At 46.1% G+C, this 24,310-nt stretch overlaps 1 protein-coding gene across 1 annotated transcript in view; it reads left to right on the top strand.

Moving 5' to 3' along the window:
- The window catches only part of HUNK (hormonally up-regulated Neu-associated kinase), a gene marked incomplete at both ends in the record, with an annotated part of 43,312 nt that overhangs the window by 16,413 nt on the left and 2,589 nt on the right, over nt 1-24,310 (top strand). Inside the window, 7 exons of the mRNA XM_082279348.1 lie at nt 6,569-6,624; nt 11,012-11,147; nt 11,375-11,502; nt 14,693-14,828; nt 17,923-18,091; nt 18,931-19,014; nt 23,832-24,012. Coding sequence (XP_082135474.1) covers nt 6,569-6,624; nt 11,012-11,147; nt 11,375-11,502; nt 14,693-14,828; nt 17,923-18,091; nt 18,931-19,014; nt 23,832-24,012 — 890 coding nt within the window. The remainder of the gene's footprint in view (nt 1-6,568; nt 6,625-11,011; nt 11,148-11,374; nt 11,503-14,692; nt 14,829-17,922; nt 18,092-18,930; nt 19,015-23,831; nt 24,013-24,310) is intronic.

Consider the following 24,310-nt stretch of genomic DNA (forward strand, 5'->3'; position numbering starts at 1 on the left):
TAGGCCCCATCCTCTTGGGTTCTGTGGGCACGTTGTAGGAGTCAGACATCTGAATGCTTTTGAGGATCTGGGTCTGCATCTCCTTGGCTTCACTGACTGTGCAGAAGGTGGGGAGCTGCCCACAGCCAGCTCCTGCAGCTGTGCCCAGCTGTGTGCTGAGCTGCCCACCACTGTGCAGCGTGGGTGCATCTGGCTCGGTGGAACTCCACGTGCTCTGTGAAAGCTGCTTTTTTTGTCTTGGATCTCTGTGTGTTCCCTGTGATCCATTAGGGATAACTGCTATGTGCACTGGTCTTACCTCAAGCTACATTTCAGGTACCACTGTAATATAAATATCTGAGCAGCCAGCAGGTTCTCTATCAGCCTCAAAACTGCTGATCTCTTTAAATTATTAACCCCACAGTTTTGAGGCAAGGACAAGGAAGAAGTTCACTTACTGCTGTCAGGGATCAGTTGATACCCAGTATTTAGCGAGAGAGAGAGATGAAGGAAATAAATCAAGTTTCTGAGATGGGCAGAGGAAAACAAGGCAGGAACAGATGAACATGTTTAGCTTTTAACAGCAGGATTGGGTCAGCAGCAGCAATTCCTGTCCCTGAAAAATTCACCCTCTGCACAGTGGCCAAGGCACTTACAGGGGGCTGGTAGGCTTGGCTTTGATTGCCTTCTTTTTCAGAGAGGATTCAAACCCACGTTTTTGACAAAAACAGCTTGTTCCCTAAGCACAAGCTGGAATCAACAGGCTGTTATGGTGAGAAGAGGGCAAGACTCTGGGGCCCAGGGAGAGCCTGAGTTCCCATGTGGATCCTGCAGGTTTGGCTCTCACCCCTTCCCTCTCTGCTGCCTCTGTGAGCTTAGCACAGCTCCAGAGGCTGTGGGAGGAGGCAGCAGCCCTGAGAACAATGACAGTGCTGGGCTTCCTCTGGCAGCTGAGCTCTGTCTGTCCAGCCCTGTGGCATTGAATTAATCCCTACCCCAAAGGCAGCCTCCTCCATCCACCCTGTTTCTCGGATCACTGTGCAGCACTGAGCTGCTTCTTGGGAGGCTTCCCCACGGTGAATGAGCAGGACTAATTCTGCTTAAAATGATAAAACTTGACAGAATCACAGGCAGCATATCTGCAAGTATTTTCTCTGGCTTAACCCGTTCAATGTGTTGCCTTCTTCTGCAAGCCAAGTGTGTAGAGCAGTGTAGAGATGCAGGAAAAGCCCTGGTAGTGTGATCTGGTTTTATTCTCCTGGCTCTCTCTGAGCAAGAGAGGGAGAAAAATTAACAATTACCTCAGGAGTTGTCCTTCAGCATCTTGGGCCTCTGACTGTGGCAGCTCTAAAAACAGGCTACTCAATCAGCTACTGAGGGAGGAAAAAAATAGTGCAGGAGTCTGATTCATTCTCTGCCTGGCTGCAATGGCAGTGTTCTGTTGTTGTTGTTATTTTTAAAGCAGGTAAAAATACCAGCATTTTCATGTGCGTGGTGATGCGGGGGCGTTCGAGTTTGCCACGTGTGGAAGAAACTGCAGCATCCTTGGCCAGAAAAGGGGCTGCTGTTTGTCTCTCCAAATGCTTCCCATGGAACGGGGCAGGGCCCTGAAAAGCTTTTTATTGGCTTCTCTATTGCAAAAGAAAACCATAGGTTTTGTCTGCATTATTTGGGGAATAATGTCTGTGGCTTACCCTCTTCGGCTTGGGATGAAAAACCCCAGATGGAATAAAGTTGCATGAAATCTGCTGATGTTATTTGATGAGTATTACTCAGGAAGCTGCATGGCTTACTATCCAGACTTGGCATGGCAGAAAAGCACTCAGAGCACTGGTCTTTGGGCAAGAGCAGGGACCCAGAATTCAGTGGCAATGCTTTTGTTAAGAGGCACTGATGTGTGAACAGCCTAAAATTGAAGCACTTCAAGAAACCTCATTTTTATTTAGAGATGTAAAAACACCTCCAAACTCATGTTTGACTGTATAGATGTATTTTAAAATTCCAACTTTGTCATCTGCTCAGATGGATGAAGTCTGCAAGTTCCAGAGTGCAGAAGCTGCATCTTTGCTGAGGGGTGCCCAGGGTTCAGAACTCCTCGGCTGCTCGCTGAAAACAAAATGCCACTCTTCTATATATAATTTCATGTTATCATTTGGGTTTCTTTCCCTCTATCAGGAGAGCTGTTTGGCTGCTGCTAAAAATATAATTGTAACAAGCTCAGCTGTGAATCAGGTAGGAATATTTATCTTTTCCTCTGACAGAGGAAAACAGAACCAAATGGCAGGATCTGGTGGAGCTTTCTCTTGGCAGAGGGTGTTTACACAGGCCTTCATGCTGTCAAAAAGCAGCATGAGCAATGAGCCCTCTGGGAGCATAAGGACAGCAGGGAAAATGAAGTGAAAGCCTCGGTGCTTGCCACTGCATCCCACAGGAAATTCTCAACAACCCTTTTAAAGTTATTTTTACAAAATTCAGTCCCATTCAATGCAATTACTGTCAGGTTGTCAAAGAAAGGAATTGAATAGTGTATTGGTAGCAGAGATGGCTTGCTGTATTCCCCTCTTTTGGCCCTCATGGCAGCAGATTCCTGCCTTTCACTGCCATTTGGTGATTAGAAGCAGGTCAGGAGTTTGAAAGAGATGAAAAACCCCTGTGGTTTTGGGCAGAGTTAGGTGATGCCACACGATCCAGTTGCTCGGAGTGCCACAGGATTCCTCATTTGGTACCTGCTGTTTGACATGTTGGCTTTGATAACTTCCAGCCTATTAATTTTAAGTGCCAGTAGTCTGGCTGCTGATGCAATATTTATGACAGATCCTGCTCTACAGAACAAACTCTCCTTTTGAAGTGCAGAGCTGCTTTGTCTTTCCATGTTATTTCAGATTTCAGAATTACCTTTGGGCATTCTCTCTTGGAGTGCTCCGGTGTAAACAAACTAAACTTCATTTTAGTGAAGACAATGGACTGGATTCCTCTTTGACAGAGGCAGCCACATGGAATCCAGTGACATTGTTACTGACAGAAGAATTGGGCTCAATAACATTTTGCTATCAAAGCCTTTGAAATGAATACTGATACATAAGTGTGGTGGTGAACCCAGGTCTCTGCAACCTGTCCAGCTCTTGCACAAGGCATGAAAGTGGCCTTGAGGGTTGATAGTTAAGGAGTGATTTTCTGTGGTGCTGTTGTGATCAAAAATAAGATTCAGGAGAGAGCAGCCAACAACTGCTGCTGTGCAGCTGCTTGCTGGAGAAACCTTCTTTCTCATCCTTCCTCCCCCAGACAAGAAATAAAGTGTGAAATGCAAAACTTGCCTTTTGCAGCCTGCTGCCTGCCCTGGCATGGAATAAACTGCTCTGGGAGCAGCTGATGGGGTCACTCGCTCCAGGGATCCACTTGTGTTCCTCACTGCAGGCACTGGCTGCAGTTGGGGTTTCCAGAGTGGTCCAAAGAGATAAATCAGCCCCATCGACATCAGAACAAACTCCCAAAGAAACTTAGCCCATAAAGATGGTGTATTTTCAGATCCAGGGAATGCCAGCTGTGTGCTGTCAGCTCCACGAGCTGAGAAGACATAAATATCTGCTGGTTCTCCACGCTGTGGGAATGCAGCTTGGCCTTCCTTGCGTGCCTTCATTATTCCTAGATGTGACTGACTTGTCCCATAGTTAGAGACTCTCAGCATCAGGGAACTGATCCCTTAGGCAAAGGTAGCACTTCTTGTTCCTTTTGCGTTTAGTGCCTGAGGGTATTTTTAAGTTTTCCAGCAATGAAAGCTGAGAATTTACTTACGGGGGAAAACCCATAAATAATCCTTTAGTTGTGTTTTTTTGAGGAGCTGTGACAGTGAAGGAACAAGATCAGATTTACTTCAGGGAGGGAAACTGAAAGTGTCCAGAGTCCATGTTTTGTTGCAGTGGAAAAAGAAACACCATTGCCCCCAAGAATATTTGGAGGCCTGAATTTCATGCACTGTATGATAAAGGGCTTGGAAAATAAAAGGCAAGTAAGACACTCAGTGAAAGCTGGTAAATAGTCTGGACCACAAGTTTTGGAGCAAACTCAGGTAAGCCTCTTTTTGTGAAAGATAATTAAAGTTTGTACTGGACAGAACTGACCTAGTGAAGCATTTAGGATGTTCATGGAAATGGGTCCTAGAGCAGGTATGCAGTTGGGTTGTACCACCACAAAGAGAAATGTGGGAAAGCCTGTTGTCCTGGCTCCTGGTATTGCTCCAAAAATCAGTGCTTTCCTGTTGGGGTGGACAAAAGCTGTGGTGCATATGGACCATTAGATCAGTTAGCACTCACTGGCAAATCTGCTGAGAACAGACAGATGGGTAAACAGCTTTAACCAGGTTTGCCTGCACTCTCTACTGAGGCAATATTTACATTTCTATTTTTTTTCCTCTGATGGCTTTAAAATGCTCTGTAATATTTACCTTTTGTTCTTTTTTTTTTTTTTTCTTGAATCCTTTAAAATATCTTTTCTGGTGTTCATGGTTAGTCCCCCTGTCATTCATTTGTTGATTGCCTGGATGTCTTTCCCCCTCAGCTTACAGCTTGCATCTTTCCCTTTCTTGCCTTTAAAATCTTGCCTCTTCTTAGCTAATATTTCATATACTCAGAGCTTCCAAATGGTCTTTCTCTTTGCTTTGAGATGCTGTACTGAGCATTGCAGTGCTTCTGTTGATTTTGGTTTAATTGGAGGTTTTAGAAGTGGTGGGGGCTTTCGTTTTGTATTTTTTTTGTCTTTCCCAGACTGGTTTTTTGGAAGTCTCTCCCGTTAAGTTCCTGGCCCTGATATCTTCCTGGAGACCAATCACAATGTCTGTGAAAACCTCCATCTGCAAGCAATAAAGATGTGAGACATGAGGCACTAAGCCCTTTTTTGGCAGCAGAGGGAAGCAGAAGTGGGTTGATCTGGATCCATCTGGCAGGGCAGGTTGTCCCTGGATCAAGCCCTTTCTCAGCAGCGCTGGTTGCCCGACAAGGGAAATGCCTTTTGGAGGACATGCAATAACCCCCTGGGATAACCCCTGAGGATACTGCCAGAGGAGGGAATATAACCACAGAGTCATAGAGGGGTTGGGGTTGGAAGGGACCTTAAAGCTCTTCCAGTCCCACCCCTGCCATGGGCAGGGACACCTCCCACTGTCCCAGGCTGCTCCAAGCCCCAATGTCCAGCCTGGCCTTGGACACTGCCAGGGATCCAGGGGCAGCCACAGCTGCTCTGGGCACCCTGTGCCAGGGCCTGCCCACCCTCATAGACAGGAATTCCTTCCCAATATCCTATCTAAGCCTATTCTCTGTCAGTTTGAAGCCATTCCCCCTCTGGACTGGCTCCAGCAGTTCCACGTCCCTCTGCTGTTGGTCCTCAGGGCTGGAGGCAGATCTGCAGGTGGGGTCTCACCTCAGAGGGGCAGAATCCCCCCTTCACCTGCCCATGCTGCTTTTAATGCCAAAAATCCCTCCTGTGTAGGTCCTTGTGGTCTTACTAATGAGGTGAGGGTCATTCTACCTGCAGGTGCTCTTCTGCCTCAGGTTTATTTGAAACACAGCATGGGCATGAAATGAAATGAGGAACATTTTTAAAAAGCCTTGGAGTCTTCCTTTCACAGATCCCTCCTTGAGGAAGTACTTGCCTTGGTTTGGTTGGTTTACTTGTCTTATTGTATTAAGCCCAATATCTTCATCTGTAATGGAGGCATCTTTCATCACTGCCTTTGCCTTACAAAGGCAAAGTACCACGGATGTCACTGACTTCCCATAATTAGAGCTGATGGCTTTATTATCCATATTTTTCCAAAGCGTGCTGGGAGAAGCATCACTGCCCCTCTGAGCTATGGATATCCCAGCATGCTGATTGTTACAAATATTTCCTGTCTGGATGGGGGCAAAAAAATCCTTGTGATGAAGACTTAGCCAACTGCTAGAAGTCATGGACGAGTTGTGTAGCAACCAAAGTGATTTTTTTTCACATTATACTTAATGCTCAGTCTGCACAGCTTGGGGTTTTGGGCTGATTTTCTGTGTGGTGTTGGACAAACCATTTCAATCCCTCAGCCTTGGATTTTACCTCTGGCGTATGGGAATACCAGTGGTGACCATCTCTGCAACGAGTTTGGGTGCTTCACCCTCACAGCAGGCTGATTCTGATCTCTCTTGCAGACAGACAGACATTTTGCTCCTCTGATCTCAGGTTTATCCTTCAGCTGTGGCCTTTGGCTGTGAAGGGTAATGAGAAATTGACCTCCAGTTCCACAAACATACTTAAAATGTTTCCAGTTTGTAAGTTTCCTGTAAACTTCCAGTGCTTAAGAAACATGAAGAGCCTGGTTAATTACAGGATGTACTGACAAGTGCTTGTAATGTCATTTTGTGCCTGAAGAATAGGTGGGAAGCAGTGTGTGAAAGCACTGTTAATTTTGGGCAGGATGCATGGGGCTTTCTGCTTTTGCTGTGGAACTGTGTGTGCTGCTTTCATTATACATTCGATTATATACAAGCCTTGTACATACACTGATGAGAGTGAGGCAAAGCTGCTTCATTATTTTGGAGACTCACTCAAAATATTTTCTTTCTTGCAGAGACTTGAAGATAGAAAATCTGTTGCTAGATGAAGACAACAATATCAAGCTTATTGGTATGAAACCAGTTTGGCAATTCCAGTAATTAAAATTGTTAGTTTTATAAAGAGAGTTTTTGAGGCTTCATAATCCTCCATGTGACGACTGCTAATGTTGCTGCAGAGAGGAGCTGAGAGAGTATAGATAGCAATCAAGCTGTTCCTGACAGCATTTTGTGAAAAAAAGGATCCGAATAATTCAGCTTTAACTGGGTATGGGAATGATCCTACATCTTAAACCCACATCTTTCATATTCAAATCGGGAGCTTGGTAAAGAATTTAAGAATTGACACCACAGAAGTGGTTTATTTTATTATCATGATCGTTTCTTATTTGCTAGGGGCTGGATTCTGCCCCCGTGAGCATATGCTTCCACTGAAGTCAGTGGGAGTTGCACACATTTTTAGCAGCTGGCAAAATGTGGTCCTATATTTATATTTGTTAAATTTGCTTCCAGCACCCAGTACAAAATTGGTTTAGAGGGCCGTTAAAATATAAAAAAGATCAACGGTAGAGCCTTGATTGTATTTAGGTATCAGTTGTGTGGGGTGCTTGATTCATTCAAGCTGTGCAGGCATTTTGGATTAATCATTGGTGGGTATAGTCTCTCACTGCCTTGCATAACTCCCATTAATGTTAATGTGGGCATTGAAAAGAAAATATTCCTTTCATAAAACAAATGCCAAACATCTGTTTATATTTCTTTCCATGCCTTCACTTTTGCCAACAGCAGTGTCTGTGGTTGCAGACTTAAAAAGTCAGCTGACTTTCCTCAGAAAGTTTCATGGGCTGAAAAGTGGTGAAAACCACTTAACATTCAAACATCCAGGTCAAATGGACACTCACTGTGACGTATAAAGCACATGCATCTCCAAGCAAACAAGGGCAGGATGATTAATGAAATCTGAAATACCCAGGTTCTACTTAGGGAATTCAGGTTTGGAAATGCTACCGGGACTTTCAGTGATTACTCTGTAGCAAATCAACCGCCTGAGAAAACAACAGCAAAGAGAACTCTGCATTACCTCGGCTGTGGGTCAGGAGGATACTGATCTGTTACCATGAATCATTCATCAGTACTGATGGATACCACCCATTATCCTGATTTAGCAGATAAGTGAGACCAGATGGTTTGCACCAGTGCTCTATGAACATCTGATGGATTTAAGGAACTCACATAACTTCCCTGTTATTGGGTGTTTGATTACACAACACTTTGTGAGCTTCACATCCAAACCAAGGCCTTCCCAGATGATACATGTACAATTAAAACTCATGTGCCAAAGGAAACGACTTCAGGCCTGTTCCTGCAGTTCCATTTGCTTCGGCTGCATGGAAGGGTCTCCTCGCAGTGGGTGGTGTGGGAAGCATAGAGAAAAGAGACAGTTTGATCTTCCACAGCCTCAATAAATTGTCCTCAGGTCTGCAGCCTGATGTTTAAGCAAAGCAGATTGCAGGCAGTGTGTATTCTAAAACAAAGCAATTAAATCCCACCACCCAACTGGGGATGTTGCAGCAAAAGAAAGGTTGCAATATTTTATGTAGCCTGTCTTACTAGAAATGATCAGTTGTGTCATCACCTAGTCCTTCCCAGGAAGGTTCTTCAGGAGTGGAGAACGTGTTTGGAGGAATTAAAGTGCTGCTTTTCATGATTGGGAGAAGAGACCTGGAGCTACAAAACCATCTCACGTTACCTGCTGTGGGGTGAGAGCTTGGTCTCTGTGGTTTGTCCAGCAGCAAACACAGGAGTAGCCAATAAAAATTAAAATGTTGGTTTTGTAATAGCTGGGAAAGGAAGAACAAAAGGTGAAATGAAGATTGAAAGTGTGACATTGAAGTCACTGCTTGTTCTTGCATTTTGGTGACAACTGGATGCCTTGAGCCCCTTGCTTCACCCAGCTGCTCAAGGGCACCTTGGATTTGTTCCTCCTTTTGGCTATGTGACAAGGGGGTTTAGAACCTGCTCTTAGATATTCTTCTTGGCAAAATTCCCTTTGAGAGGACTTACTCTTAGCAGTCTGTTAATCACATTGAAGAACATCAGGATTGGAACTGTCGGAAATAATTCACTCCTCATTATCTACCAGCCCATGCGGTCGGTGTCTGATAAAGACAGCGGGAGAAGCCGCTCACGGACCACGCAAATTTCTTGGCATCCTGCTGGGATGCCCAGCTCCGTGGAGCTCTGCTGGTCCAGCTTGTCCAGGAGCTTGTGTTTAACAGCTCTTTCCCTGTTCTGACTGGCAGAGCTCCAGGGATAGCCGTGCATCCATAACTTGATGTGGATTCCCTGGAGGTGTTGAGGAGGAGTAGAGCAATGTGATGATGCTTCGATAGCACGAGTGGTGGGGGTGGTGGAGCTCCCATGTCAAAATATTTACTTTGGAAAACCAAGGGTGGCCTTTGATCTGAATTCTGTAATTTGCTGGGCTTCTTGAAAGGGAGCCCAAGGCAGAGGCAGGCAGTGGCAGCGAGGTTATCAGTGCTGGTGGTCGCACTGTTCTTATCAAAATCAGCAATGCATCCTTAATAAAAACAATGGAAATCACACTGTGATCACGTTGTGCTGCCACAGTGTTAATAACAATATTCTCATCTCCATGGCTATGGAATCCCTGTCCCCAGGATGCATCTGTTTGCACACATTCTGCATTTCAACAGGGAGAAAAAAGCATAGCAGCTGAAATGAATGGGCTGAAGGAAGTGAATAAGGGGTTTACAACTGAAGCAAATAAGAGAATGAAAACCTCTCCCAGATCATCCCTCCACGGATACTGATGGAGGGATGCTGATTGACACCATCACAGAATACAGCCCTTGTATCCTGTGACTGTAAAACATCATAGTACAGTCAAGTAATTTGGAGCTGGCATGACACAGCAGGGTAAGGACCAGGAATAAAACTATGGGGAGATATTATTTCTTTGAGTTTTAAAAAGTGTTTTATAGTTGACAGAACTCATCTCAGGCCACAGCTAATGAATACATTAATTAAGTTAATGGATCTTCTGCAGTATTTGTAAAAGCCCCGGGGATGGTACATCTCTAGCAGGGATGATTAAGCAGTGTCCAGAGACAACTGTTTTCCATCAGAGGCAAGGAAATTGTCTTGATTCTCCCTTCAGTTTTGACAGCGTTCTCCAGGAAAACCCCAGTGAGCCTGTTTAGCTGTGAAAGATGGTGATTCCTGTCTCCCCTGTGCCTGCCTGGCTCTCAGAGATGCAGCCAGTCGAGTGGAAAGCACTGTGCCATCATTTAGGTTTCTTCCAGGCACTGTTATAATTGTATTTTTTTGTAAGCATTTTAATACTTTGCCTGGTTTTGTGAAGGAACAAGGCTTATGTATCTGCCCTGTCAGGGTGCTTCTAATACCTCGAGGAACTCCTCAAATTTCAGCCAAACTAGATTTTCAGTGGGGTGAAAGCTGAAGGACAGGCCAGCACTGCAAGTCCAGTGCAAGTAAGTTGCAGGTAAGAAAAGAGCCACAAATTAATGACTGAGAGAGGATACCGAGGAATTAATCAGGTGTCAGTGTTCTTAATACTGGTGGTTTTCAGAGATTCACAGAATATTCTGAGTTGGAGAGGACCCACAAGGATCAACGAGTCCAACTCTTAATGAATGGGATTTGTTGTTCCCTAAACCCATCTTGGCCTGCAGCCACACCAGCACTGGAGCAGACAGCAGGGCGATGTTGGGAACACCCTTGGGCTGCCCGAAAGCACTTGGGAAACTGCAGCCCCTCCTGCTGAGGGGCTCCCTCTTGCCTCCATTGCCAGCTTTGCCAGTCCCTCGTTATTACTGCCACGAGAGTGTCAGATACACCCAGGGGCCAGGAATACAATAACTCAAGGCAGAAGTCAGGGAGCGGGCAGCCAAGTCAAGCCATTCCCCTTCTTGCCCCAAGGTCTGTGTGTTATTCCAGAGCCGAATCCTCTGTGTTTGTGCATCACCACAGCAGCCCCAGAAAGGGACCCCCCTGTACATCTCATGGTTCATTTACAGGATTTAGAGGGAATGTTGAAGAAATCCCACTTCACCTTGTCCCCTCCATAACGTCCTGCTGCAGTGTGGAAGCCACGGCAGCCGGAGGTGGCTCAGGACCTGGGACAAGCTCAGCTCTGGTTGTTGCCATCCAGTTGCCAGCAAAATGTAGTTGCTTTGTGTATGAAATGGATAATTGTGCATGTTCTAAGGCTCTTTTTATTGTTTGTAGAAGCCTCTGGCTATTTAGCGCCTCGTAGAAGCAAATTACATAAAATTTTTGCATGTGGATGAGTTCTTTTTCTCCTTAGGGAGTTTGTTGCTTAGCTTTTGGAAGAAATGTTCCTTCTTTTCAACTTGTGCTCTAGCACAGTTTGACTGTGTCTCTCTTTCATAACTGTGTCTCTGTGCCTTTCACAGACTTTGGATTGAGCAACTGTGCAGGAATCTTGGGTTATTCTGATCCCTTCAGCACCCAGTGTGGGAGCCCAGCATATGCAGCCCCTGAACTTCTGGCAAGGAAGAAATACGGGCCCAAAATAGACGTTTGGTCCATGTGAGTTATTCTGAAGTTTATAATTGTTATTGCAATGAGCAGGGACATCTCCAGCTGGATCAGGTGGCTCAGAGCCCCATCTGACCTGACCTGAAATGCTCTCGGAGATGGGGCATCAACCCTGTAATAACTGTCAGATGAGATTAAAGATAAAGTACAGTCTCTAAAACCTAAATTCTTCCTTGTTCCCGATCACTTTGGTTTCTTTTTCTGTGTGTTTTCTTTAGTGGGGTGAACATGTACGCTATGCTAACCGGAACATTACCCTTCACTGTGGAGCCGTTCAGCTTGAGAGCCTTGTACCAAAAAATGGTGGACAAAGAAATGAACCCCTTTCCCACCCAGCTCTCCTCAGGTAATCCAGGGGGGTCGCTGGGACCTGTCCAGATCCAGTGGGTCAGAGGTGTTGCATGGAATTACGGATTGTGAGTCATGCTGCTGGTGTGTTGTGCTAGTTGGGAAAAATTCCTTTTTTTCATTTTGGCCTCTGGAAGACCTGCAAGAGTTGATGTAGCAGAATTCCTTTTGCTTTGCCTTCTGGAGAAGCACCAAGTTGTGCTGAATATGAGAGAAGGAACAAATCTGTGAAATTCTGTGGAATTGCTTTTGTAGAGCAGTTGGTCAGTTTTGCACATCGAGAAGATTTTAGCACAGGGTAAGGATGGATGAACAGATTATTTTGGAATAACAGATCCCTGGGCATTATCATGACTGGGGTTGAGTGATAAACTGCCTCAAATGACCTCACATTTATTACGGAATAATGACATGCGCTCAGTTATTTTGGGACAGTTACCTGGGATAACCTTTGCGTGTTCACAAAATGCAAATTAGTTGATGTCTTAGTATTAGAAATATTAATTCCTGCTTCAGAGCCATGTCACTAGGCAACAGAATCACTTTTCATCTTGTAGCAAGGCCACTGCCAGCATTTGGAACAAGCTCTATTTGGTGGCTGGGTTTTATTTTTTTTTATGCCAAATTTGTTGTCCATGGAGAGCTTCTGTCTCCTACCCTGGCAGCCTGTTTGCAAAGGGCTTTTGATAAAATTAAAAGATTGCAAACACAAAAAGGGAATGGAAACTGCTGTTAGAGGGTGTAAGAGAAAGCCCTTGGGAGTTGAGTCACAAGGTGAATTCTCCAAGTACAGATTCAGGGTTCCACCTTCTACCCTGTAGAAGGCCAGACCCTGAGCAGCATAAAAGATCACATTGCTTTTGACAGGCTTCGTTTCGCTGTTTCATCCATCCTGCCACTTAACAATGGAGACCAGATTTTCTCTCTGTAGCATCTGTAGCTCACTTGACACTGTGGTCCCCAGGGAAGGCAGTATTTTGTTTATCCTGTGAGAGCCCCAGCAGCCTGAACTTGCAGAGAGATGATGGCAAATTAATGGACTAGATTTAAACATGTTAACCTTTGCTCACTGTGGACAAAGGTGCCCATCAGTGCCTGACCTGAGCCATGGGCCATGAGAGCTCAGTGACATGGCACAGTGTGATTTAAGGTGACATTTGTTCCCGCCGCCGTTAGGCTTGGGGTCACTGGGCGGAAACTCTGCTCCTCTGCTCTCTGAATTGTAGGGGTTTGTTACCTTCTTGGGTTTATGGACCTTCTATTTTAATTGGGTCTTAATTTCCATTAATTCATCTATAAAGTCGAGCATTTTTACAGGAGTCTGTTTTGCATGCTCAGTACATTGTCTTTCAATATCTAATTTCCTGGTTACTGAACACACAGTCCCATCATGCAGGTAGCCAGTCTTATCACTGAGCAGGAAAACACTTCATTTGTGTGACCTAAAATGCTGGGTGACAGTGAGCACCCAAAGCAATCTGGGTAGCAACAGGGAAATTTTGGAGTTAGTGTTTGGTTTTCCCGCTTAGGAACCTGTTTCTCATTAAGCTTCTTGAACAGCAGCTATCTGGTTATTGATTTTAGGTGAGCAGAGGTCAGATGGTCAGGAAGTTGGTGTTCACCTTACACATATTCCTTTTCCCTCATGTTTGCTCCCTGGGGAAATCATTTTGTTGTCCCACAGCTGTGTGGCTTAGCTGGAAAAGCTCCTTGTGCCATCTGAACTCAAATCAGCCAAGGTGCTGTTGCTCATCTCTGTTGCCCAGGTCTGGGAGCTTCCAGGGGGAATCTTCACTCCAGAGTTAGTTTCTCCCAGTCTGAATCTGTTGATCTGTGGCACTTCACAAGCTTTATTTAAGTAGTTTGCCTCTTGGCAAGAGTGGGGATGGAGAAGTAGGATTTTTAAGGAGACGTTGGGTGATTTGGAGATCAAGCATGGTGGTGCTGAAGGAGGGAGTGTGGGTTTGGGGAGGGGGATTTCCCTGGCTCTGAACCCATGGGACGTGTGAGGTTTCTAACACAGACGTGGGGGAAGCACTGGAGCGAGAGGGGATGAAATGGGAGAACAAGGGGTTTGTTGTTTGCTGTAATGGGGGTGAAGAGGGCACACCAGGCACGCAGAGAGCAGCTTCCAGCAAGTTTGGGAACTCGGATGTAGGCTCTTCCTGCTGCTCCTGCAACGTGGCTGCTGCAGGATAGTAACAAAAATACTCGGGAATATTTGAGTAAAGTATCTCACATAAATCAGTGGTTAGTGAAGGGAGAGATTAGAAAAAGCCCAGCTGATGCCTGGCTGAACTGGTAAATACAGAGTAATATGTCTCTCTTGCACACATAAGCTTCTTGACACAGAGAGGGCCCTCTCTCCATCTGAAACCTGATTTTTGCAGGTGTTTTATGCTCCCTAAATTACATGGAGGAGCAGTGAAATCTAGCCTTGATAATTTGAGGAATAAAGACCAAACCTAGTTAAAACAGAGTTTACTTTCAGCTCAGAGAGGCACTTCTTGTGAGTTTTTAGGCAAATCACTTGATTTCATTGCTCCTAATCATGTAAAAAGCACATGACTTAAAAATTGAGCATTTCTGCAAGAAACTCAGGAGGAGTGGTTGAATGTCATTGAAAGTTGAAGGTTCAGGAGAACAAAACAAAGCCTGTTTATTTTGCTGTCCTCTCTTAATTTGGCTGAAACCTTCTGCAGCTGACTGTATGTTGGATGGAAGCCAAGGGAGAATTTATCCTTATAATGTCAAAGGGAGCCAAATTTGCTGTGTCTTCCTTCCCAGGTCTGCATCCCTTCCCTCCCCTCCACTGAGCCCTGCTCCATCTCCTGCTTCAAGCACAGCGATTTGTCTCTGACCTGGCTCCAGCCTCTTGCCCTCATGTGGAAATTAAATGTTGGCTCACCTGCTCAAAACTTCAAATGAGCTCTGAGACAAAAAGTGCTTTTTCCCCTCTCCTTTATAACTCTGTAAATCATTGTGACTGTAAATCATTGTTTGCTTTAGTTACTAATCCCTTATCAGTTCTTCATTTTCTCAAGGACATTGGAGCATGCAGGAAGGAAAATGTTCCTTTTTAGTGTGCTTTTGTTCAGGCTACTCACCTGTAGTAACTCATCTCCTGTGAAAGTCCTAAAGCAGATGACAGAGCTGTTGGTTGGGGTTTTTCCTTGATCTCTTCACAGCGGCCATAAACTTCCTGCGATCTCTGCTGGAGCCAGACCCTGCAAAGAGACCAAACATCCAGCAGGCCCTGGCAAATCGGTGGCTCAATGAGAACTACCCTGGAAGAGCACCACCCAATGTCACCTATCCGAACAGGTACAGCAGGGAGGGGGGGAGAAAACCTGCCGTGGTGCCTGTACATTATCTCCCTGGTGTTCCAGTTCCTTTTGTGTGACACATCCTAGGAATTGCTTTTGTGACTCCATCCTAAGCATTATTGGGATTGGCCCTGTGTTGCTTGAAATGGCCAAAAGCAATGCCTTAAACTGGAAGCTGGCAGATAGTGCATTATTTGCAGGGTGGGCTGGGGTGCAGATCTTCTGATTACTTGGCTGCAGGCCTGGGAATGGGAGTGTGACAGGCAGTTCTGATCTCCTCCTTTTACTTTTGGTCAGTAAAAGCCAGGCTGCTTCTCCAGGAGGGCCTCTGCCTGTTTGTGAGGTTCTGTGGATGAAGGGAATATGCAAACTGTGGTGAGAAGGGTCAGGGTTTAATGGTCTTGCTTTGTTGGTTGTTGGTGTTGAATACCTGCACCCTGCTGAATATGTGACTAAAAGCAGGCAGAGCACAAATCTCATGGTCAGTCAAACATCCATCCAGGGAAAAAGAAAGAAGGGAAGATGCCTGTGGTCCAGTTTGGTTATGAATAATCTTGCTCGACTTGAAACATCTGCAGCGTAGAGTTGCAGTCAGTGGAGAGAAATAAGGGCACTTTTTACATAACCATTCATCTGACTTCTCTCTGATTCTGCCTTAGGATGACTTTGTGCCCTGGAGATACAAGTTCCTCTCCAGTGACTGTAAATGAAGCCTCAGGCAACTCACTTGGAATTACATGTCTATATTTGATCAGATAAAACCTCCTTCCTGTATCAAAGCCCTCCAGCTCTGTCTCATACTCTACCCAGGACCTGCAGGATTTACTGGCTCCTCTTTGAGAAGAGGAAAAAATGCAAAAGAAATAGGGCTTGAACGTACTTTCACAGTTTTTTGCTTTTTTAGGGGCATTTCCACACCTCTGTTTCTTAATTCCTAGATGAGAGTTGTAAGGCTTTCATCAGGTTGTGGTGGAAGGGTCCTTTCCAGAGGTATTGGTGCAGTGAGGTGTCCAAGCCCTATTCCAAATGCTGTTCCAGCCGCTCGTGGCTGGAATAGCTGTGCACTGCTCTTTATTTATGGAATCAATCTCCCCAGAAGGCAAGGGATCCTGTGGAAAAAAGGGAAGAAAACGCCATGCTGAACTGCAGAGAAGACATAAGTTTGCTCATGCCTATGTGTGTATAGGGTAATATAAAGCAGCAATAATAACAACAACAAGAGCAACTATAATCCTTTCCTATAGAAGTATTTTCAAAGGGAACATCAATATGGAATGCTGTGCTTTGCTGTTGCAATAGAACAGTTGCTTTCATTCTTTCTTCTTTCCTTCCTTCCTTCCTTCCTTTCTTTCTTCCTCCTTTTTGTTTTCTCACTGCGCTGCTTTTGCGATCATTTTATCAGAAATTGAGAGAAAAATAGATACTCCTTCTATCTGAAACCAAATTTCATGTGAAGCTGTAAACGATAAAAGTCATTAAAGAGATTCTTTCTTTCTTTTTTAATAATATTACTTTTGTTTCATTTAGTTGATGCCTCAGGCTTGACCTACCTAGACTTTGTCATACTGGAGCTTTATAGGGAAAATAATCTGCAAAGTTTTAAATATTTTAAAGATGTGGCCTGGCTCCTTTTGAGCTTCTCTCAGGAAGTACCACTAGAGTCAGCTTCCATGAAATTTCTCCTATTTTTCCTCAGTGTGCAGATATGGGTAAGGTGTGGTGAAACAGTGTGTGGAAAACCCACTGCTGAATTTGCAAAGAATCAATTCCTCTCTTAATCAACACTGAAGGAGTGGTGTTATGTTCTTGCAGTGCCCTTACACTGCTCAGGGGTAACACCCATTGTTCCCAAGACAGGAGCGTGGTAGGAAGGGGAAGAGCATGGAGATAAGGTGGGAGAACAGCAGAAACTGCATTTTCAGGAGAATATTTTCCCAAGCTTTTCATAAGCTTGCTTTTGTTAAAGAAATTCCCTGAAGGCGACCAAAAATTTCCCATTTTGCTGAGCACTTCAAGTTGAAATTGCTTGAATTTCTTTTGCTGCCCAGATGTCTCAACGTGCAGTGTCCAAGATAAGTTTTGCTTTTGAGCTTGGGAAAAAAAACCCCAACCCCAAGCATTCCTTAGGGGCAGAACAAGTGTTCATAAGCACAGGGAACAAAGGGAACGAGTTATTTGAGATTTCCCAGACTGTGTTTGACATCTTGTCTGAGTCCTGTACATCAGAGCTGGGGCAGGAGTGGGAAAGGTGGGGAGGGATCCCTTGGAAGGGGGAAGCTTGCAAAATAAGCTCCTTCTGATATTAGGTTTGGTATTAGGAGTGAGGAATATCCTCTAGAAACAACTGAAACCCAACATTTCTCTGGAGATGGATGGGAGCTGACGGGTACCTCTGGGAAGCTGGCCAGCCCATTTAGAGGTCTAAATAGGAGCAGAGTTCTTTGGAAAAATCTGGTTTTAACTCAGACTGAGCCAATGCTTTGGCATTTCCACAAGACTTCTGTACTGCTTTTCTTGCCTTGGCTGAGACTGTTCCAGACTTTATAGAAGAGAGAGACATAAACATGGCTTGTGCTTGTGACAGGAGTGTAACAACAGTGTTGCCGTTCTGAGCTGCTGGAATAACCCTGTACATCCCCTTTCTCCAGCAGGAAATTCCCTAGCTAATTAGTGCGTGGATGCTGTGCAGCAGGTGAGGGGGTGAAGCTCAGCTCAGTGCTGTTTGATTACAAGGAAAGGGGCTTTGCAGAGAGCCAGATCTGGGTTGGGTTTTACCTCTTTCCTTTCAAACCCAGATGGATCGTCGGGATGGTCTTCAGGGTCAGATGGAGGGTAACAAATGGCCTGAGCATCATGATGCCATTTCCCATCAGGGATGGACACAGTGGACAGAGTCCTGGTCATTCAGCTTCCTGCAGTTCCTGTGGTTCCCAGATATCTCTCCTTTCCCTGCCTGTTCATGGGAGAATGGAACTAATCACCCCTGTGTTACCGAGCCCTTGGGGCCTCTTCTTGACGCTCTGCCTCGTCCCCCCGAGGCTCTGTCACTGGGAGGACGGTCCAAAAATCCTGCTCTGCCTCTCCCTGTGCAGGATTCACCTGGAGGACCTCAGCCAGAGCGTCCTGCTGCACATGACTGAGAAGCTGGGCTACAAGAACAGCGATGTCATCAACACTGTGCTCTCCAACAGGGCCAGTCACACGCTGGCCATCTACTTCCTGCTCAACAAGAAGCTGGAGCGCTACCTGGCCAGCCTCAGGGTGAGCACTGCCTCGTGCCACTGCTGGGGGAGGAGGGGAAAAAAAAGGCTAAAATTGTCCTGGTTTGCTGGCATTTGATCTCACAGAACCACAGAATATCCCAAGGACTGTCCAGTCCAGCTCCTGGCCCTGCACAGACACCTCAACAATCCCACCCTGTGCATCCCTGGCAGCGCTGTCCAAATGCTCCTGGAGCTCTGTGGGGCTGTGCCCGTTCCCTGGGGAGCTTGGGCAGTGCCCAGCACCCTCTGGGGGAAGAACCTTTTCCTGATATCCAACCTAACCCTCTCCGACAGCTCCAGCCACTCCCTGTCCCTGGTCACCACAGAGATCAGTGCCTGTCACTCCTGTTCCCCTCACGAGGAAGTTGTAACTGCAGGGAGGGCAGTTATCCTGCAGAAAGCAAACTGGTGGCATGCAGAGCCTTTGGTGTGTGATGTGAAGTGTTGTGTCCCTGTGTTGAGATAGTTCTGCTGCTTGGAATACCAGTAACACAATGTCATTTGATTCAGGAGATCAAGAGGAAGCTTAAGACCTCTTAAGCTTCTTTAGCTTTTAAGTGAAAACTCAGCTGAAAGTTTTACTTGATCTAATCTCCCTGGCCCCTGAGCATGGCTTGGCCCTTCCAATTTGACAACAGCTTCTTAGGTTTTTTTTCCTCAGTTCTTTTCACATTAATGGTGATGCCACCAATGATATTTAAAATGTAATGGACCAAATCCATCATCCCTGTAAGCCGATGTTCCTCCACTGAATGCCAAGAGTGGGTACAGTAATTGAACGTTGGTTTTCTCTAATTATCTTACGTATTTTACTTTTCTGTGCTTTTCTCTCCACAGAAGGCTGAAGGCCAGGACAGTATTTGCCACAAGAACCAGCTATACCAGATAGAAAAGTACAAGGCAAATAAAGACTCCTATGAGGTAAAGCTCACCAAAACTTGTTGAAGTACTTTGAAAGCAGATTGAATCTGAGCATCCTTGGTGATTGTGATTTAGGTGATGGGGTTGTGGACCTGTGGAGAAAAAAAAGACCTGTGGTCTTGCCTGTGCAGGACAAATAACTCCCTTTATTTCTTTTCGAAGAAACAAATAGCAACCCCCTAGAGAGGAAATAGAAAGGTGACTTTCAGGGTTTTGTAAGAAATTAAATGTTTTTAAATCTCTGTTCAGCAAAATGATGCAAATTAGGGGCTCCATAGCTTCATTCTGGGGTGCAAGTTGCTGGTGTTATAAAAAGATGAAGATTGAGTGTTTTTGAGGCTTTGAGCCTTGAGACCTTGCTGGTGTAGGGCAGAGAGCTGAGTGACAGCCTGGGTGACCCTCCTGGTGTCCTGGGCCAACCTGGCTTGGCTGCCGGGACAGTGAAACTGTATTATCACAACACTCCTCAAAGTCAATTTTCTCTGCTGCTTAGCAGAAGTGATGCAGGATCAGCCCACTGCATCATGAAGGAATTCCCCTAGGCAGACAAAAGATTCAACCTTTTACTCCATTGGTCTCCCGTCTTCTTGCCTGCAAGCAGAGAAGGTATTTTGTATTAAACCATGGCAGGATTTTTCTTCCCTGGCTGATTCTTTGCCAAGCACTAAAATTACAGGAGTAATATGAGCTGTGCAAGTCTTCCCTGCCAACACAAAGAGCAGCATTCTTGAGGAGTCTGCCTGTTTCAAAAGCTGCTCCTCAGCACTGGATTGATGATCTAATTGCAGGGGCAGATTTGTGTCGTGGCTGGTTTTGTTTATTATAAAGGCTGCTTGCAAGACAAGCTGAACTGCAAGCCACATGGAAATATCAGGGCAAAGTACTTATTCTTGTCTTGAGCAAATCAAAACCATCTTACTTGAAATGGATCAGCAGTGGATAGATTCAATGAATATGATATCTCACAAAGCTCTCACAGCTTATTCAGGCTGTTGCAGGGCAACATTCCCTGGAAACAGAGGCAGGTACCGGGAGTTGAACGCTGCAGATACTGCATGGAGCATCTTGGTTCTCCCTGGACAGGCTGCTGGTGTCACTTCCCTGTGCAGTGACAGAGCCACTGCGCTCTGGGGTTCTGCACTCTCCAGGGATCGGCTCACAGCTTCTGCTCCCATGCAGGGGAGGCTGAGCAAGGCCTGCCTGGGAAGTTTACTTCTCTCAGGAAAACTGAAAACTAACAGCAGTGCCAGGGTATGGCCCCAGGTTGGTTTGTAGGCGTGCTTAGGGATAGAAGCTCCCTCCAAAGCCTCTCCTGCACTCGGAGTTAGTCCCAGGGCAGCTGTTTAGAGGATGAGGGGGTGTCATGTCTTTCTTGGAGTAGTTACCAGGATGCACTCACTGTGCAGACATTGCAATAATAATGATAATAACCCAGTCTGTTCTCCTGCTGCATGGGCACAGCTGAGCATGGAAGTGCAGGCCAAGTTGGATGGGGCTTGCAGCAACCTGGGCTAGGGGAGGGTGTCCCTGCCCATGGCAGGGGGTGGAGATGGGCTCTAAGGTCCCTTTCAACCCATTCTCTGATTGTACAGTGTTTTCTGTCACTTCAGCTGTACTTACACCTGGGGTTATGTTATTTTTACTGTAGCAGAACAGGTGAAGGAGCACACAGGGGTGAATGCACAGCCTGGGATGCTGCTGCCATTTGTAACTAAAGCAGACATCTCTCCTAAGATGCCTCCATGTGGGAGTAACACAGCTCTGGCAGTGTCCAGCTCAGTGGGTGCCACTGGGACTCAGGGGAGGGGGTTTTGTAAGCTCAGGAAGGTTCGTGAGCTGGAGATGGAATCCCCTTATCCCTCCTCACCATTTCCAGAGCAGGAATTGGGAGCCACTGGTCCCTAGGCAGGCACTGCACCGCAGCAGAGCTGCAGGTTGCCATGGGAATAGCAGGGGGAGGGATGGTCAGCTAAGGCTTCAGCAGACGATGGCATTTCTCCCACCTCTCTCCAGCGATGGGAAATAAGGACTTGGCTTCAGGAGGGGCTGCCAGCAGCTGGAGCAGGCAGGGGCACATGGGCAGTGGTCATGTCCTGCCCCTCTTCTCCACCGAGTCTCGACAGGGGCCAAGGCTGCCGTGGGTGTGAAGTACCCAGACTGTTTCCAGGCTGGTGTCACTGAGGTGCTCAGCACGGACGGGCTGTGCAGGGAGAGGGAGGCAGGCAGGAGTCTGTGGCTCTCTCCATCTCTCTTTTTTTTTTGTGGAAGTGGGCTTGGGATGCATGGCTGTCCCTTCAGTGAATCCAGGGGAGCTAGTGGGCTCAGACTTGGAATTTGCGATTTTTAAAAACTGGTATTCTTGTCCTATCACCATTTCAGTCATGGCCAAGGCAAATATCCTTTATCTGCCTTTCAAATCCATTGCTGGGACTAAGAGTAGGTTTGAGGGTCAAGGTCAGGACAGGAAATAGCAGAGGATGATGTAATTCCCAACCTATTCAAGTGTAACATACCGGTACAGCTCCTGCATTATGGGACAGCGGGACATGGCCGTGCACTCTGCAGTGCAGAGGGAACTTCCATAGCTCCCCTGAATGAATCTTCCTTCCCTTTTCAAATATAAGTGTGTGGCACCTTGGGAGTTCAGCGCTTTGGTCCTGAGCCTCTCACAACCATGGTCATTAAGGAGCAATGTTAGTAGTTTTAAAAATACTTCTAAGACTATTTGCAGTGTTCATCCAGTGTGAGGGAATTAATTGCCAGCACCGGATATGTGAATTTCCCTTGCCAGGGGCGCTTTCATTGTGCGGAGTGGCTGTGTTGCTGTGCCTGAGAGAATATACCAGCAGGGTGAGGGCAAAGGCAGGAGCACTGGGCAGGTGAGGAGCTGCAGCTTGGCTCATGCACCATCAGGCTAAAAATACTGCAGCCCTGGAACGTCCTGCACTCAGACAGAGGCTGCAGCAACCAGCACGCAGATTCTTCCTCACCTATCCAGAAGAGCAGATAGCTCCTGACAGTCTTGATTGGCTCCTGTGGGCTTAATGTAGTCACCACTTAGTCTCATCCTCACAAGTACCTTTATAAAAAGATCCTGGGGAGAGCCCGGTCTCTGCTGAACTCGGCAGCAGAGTTTCAGAGCCGTGGGAGGAAAAACAGTGTGGTGGGCTCAGAATTAGCTGTGCACCTGCCACTGACTGTGGCAGGGTGATATTCCCACAGCATTATTAGTAGTAGTATTGCTGCTGTTGTTTTTGCTGTTGTTACCACCTCACCCTCATCAGGAGGGATGGTGCAGGGCCTGATCTGCCACTGTGCTGCTCCAAGCACAGCATGGACAGGCACCTGCAAAGCTAGACAAAGGTGTACAGCTCCATGAGGGGCTCCTTTGTGGCTGTGGAAGGGCAGCCAGCTGCAGCTAGCCAGAGGGAAAGGAATTGGAGGAGATAAGGGATGGATGGGGGCAAAAACCACGTGCACAAGGGAAGCTGAGGTGAAGCCAGCGAGGAGCTCACAGAGGGTCTCAGGTCCTTGTTCTCCCAAGTCACCTGCCTAACCATGTCTGTAATAACATTGAAAACTTTAGTTTGGGGTTCAGGTCTTCTTTCCAACTCTGTAACTCCTGAAAGGTTGATGAGCCCAGCAGTGCCCAGGCACCATCTGTGCAGGGAGCCAGGCTCCATCTGAGCTGGGAATGCTCATTATGAGTCCAGATTTTTGCCTCTTCAGTGTCTGTTTTTGCTTCCAGGGCTGTTTTGTGGCCCAGGAGAACCCAAGTTGTCTTCTGCATCTTTCTTTTCCTCTCGCAGGTTTTTGTGCACTTGACTTTGAGGCTTTTCATAGACTCCACAGTCTATGAGTGAGCTTGCAAAAGAAAATCAAGACTGGCAGTGCATAATTATCAGACAAAACATGGGCACATAATTGGGGGAAGGAACTTTCCTTCAGTTTTTAAAAAAGACTTGTACTTACAGGGACCTTTTAATCAGATGCAGCAAAACATTATTTAAATGAGAACTGCGGCCACAAAAACAACCCCAAACCAAACAAAACTTTTTTTTTTTAATGTGAAATAAGACAATAGAAATCAGTGGCAGTAAAGGGTGTTAAGCACTTTGCTGAATCCAGTGGCTGAAAGAAGATGCAATGAATTTTCATTGTAAAACAGTACTTTGAAAATTGGCTGCCTCTTCAGAATCCTGCTCCCAGGTTTTGTTTTTCCTCTGTCATCACTGGACATCAAACCTATCTTGCTCTTGCAATCCCACCTTCAGCTGCCTTCCCCATCATGGCCAGGAGTTAGGGCTTAGGGAAGGGATGACTCAGTAATTTCTCCCCCTCGATGTCTTGTGCAGTTGCAGAGATGCTGTAAAAGCAAGGGCTGTATTCCTCCAGATCTTGTCTGGACAGAAGATAAATTACCCACAGGCTTTAAACTTCTTTAAAACTTTGCAGCTCACCTTTTTAAATGTCAGAGGGAGTGAGAGAAATCAAAGACCTTTTGTGGTGCTTAAGTAGGGTATTTCAGGTATGGAGGAGCGCAAACCTTTATCTGCTTGCTCCAAGAGAAAAGCTTTCCTTTTCCTTTAATTTTCCAAAACCAGCTTTCACACTGCCTGAATGTCAGAGCAGATGGGAGCCATGAAATCGTGGCAAACTGATGAGAGGAAAATGAGACATGGAGGGTGAAGTTACTCGGAGTAGTCAGAATAAGTTCCTTGTAAATACATAGTACTTAATCCGCCTTGTAGGTCTGGGGGTCACTGAAACTTCCCTTGAGTAAACCAAATTGTTCTTGTTTGTTTTACAACCTAAAGGACAAAAAACTCAAAGAGCAAGAAAAGAAAGGGGAGATTCTTCACCGTCAGCTCCCAAAGAAAACTGAGAAAAGTCCAGTTTCATATAGACAGCCTTCTTCCTGTCTTATCTCACAGATCCAGAACACCAAGGCTCTGCTGAAGGACCGGAAAGTCACCAAGGCTGGGGGTCCGGAGAAAGGTCAGTGGGAGAAAGGCCAGCGGTGGGTCCATGTGTGCATGTGTGGTGTGATGTTACTGAGCCTGCCCTGCCCTGTGTGTTGTGTGTTTGGGAGGCTCTGGCTTTGCATCCCCTGTCAGCTCTGGGGGTGGTGTGGGAAAGAGGCCTGGGTAGTGTTGGCACACGGGGAATGAAACGCCCTGAGGAGACCATGATGGCGCTCAGCAGTCAGGAATCCTCACTTTCTGTGTTTGACAGAATTCCTGCAGTGCTTTAAAAAGCCAGTTGCTTTCTGTATTTACACGTCCTCACACAAAGC

This window comes from Coloeus monedula (assembly GCF_965178545.1).
Source record: "Coloeus monedula genome assembly, chromosome: 3".
In the NCBI taxonomy this organism is placed as follows: Eukaryota; Metazoa; Chordata; class Aves; order Passeriformes; family Corvidae; genus Coloeus; species Coloeus monedula.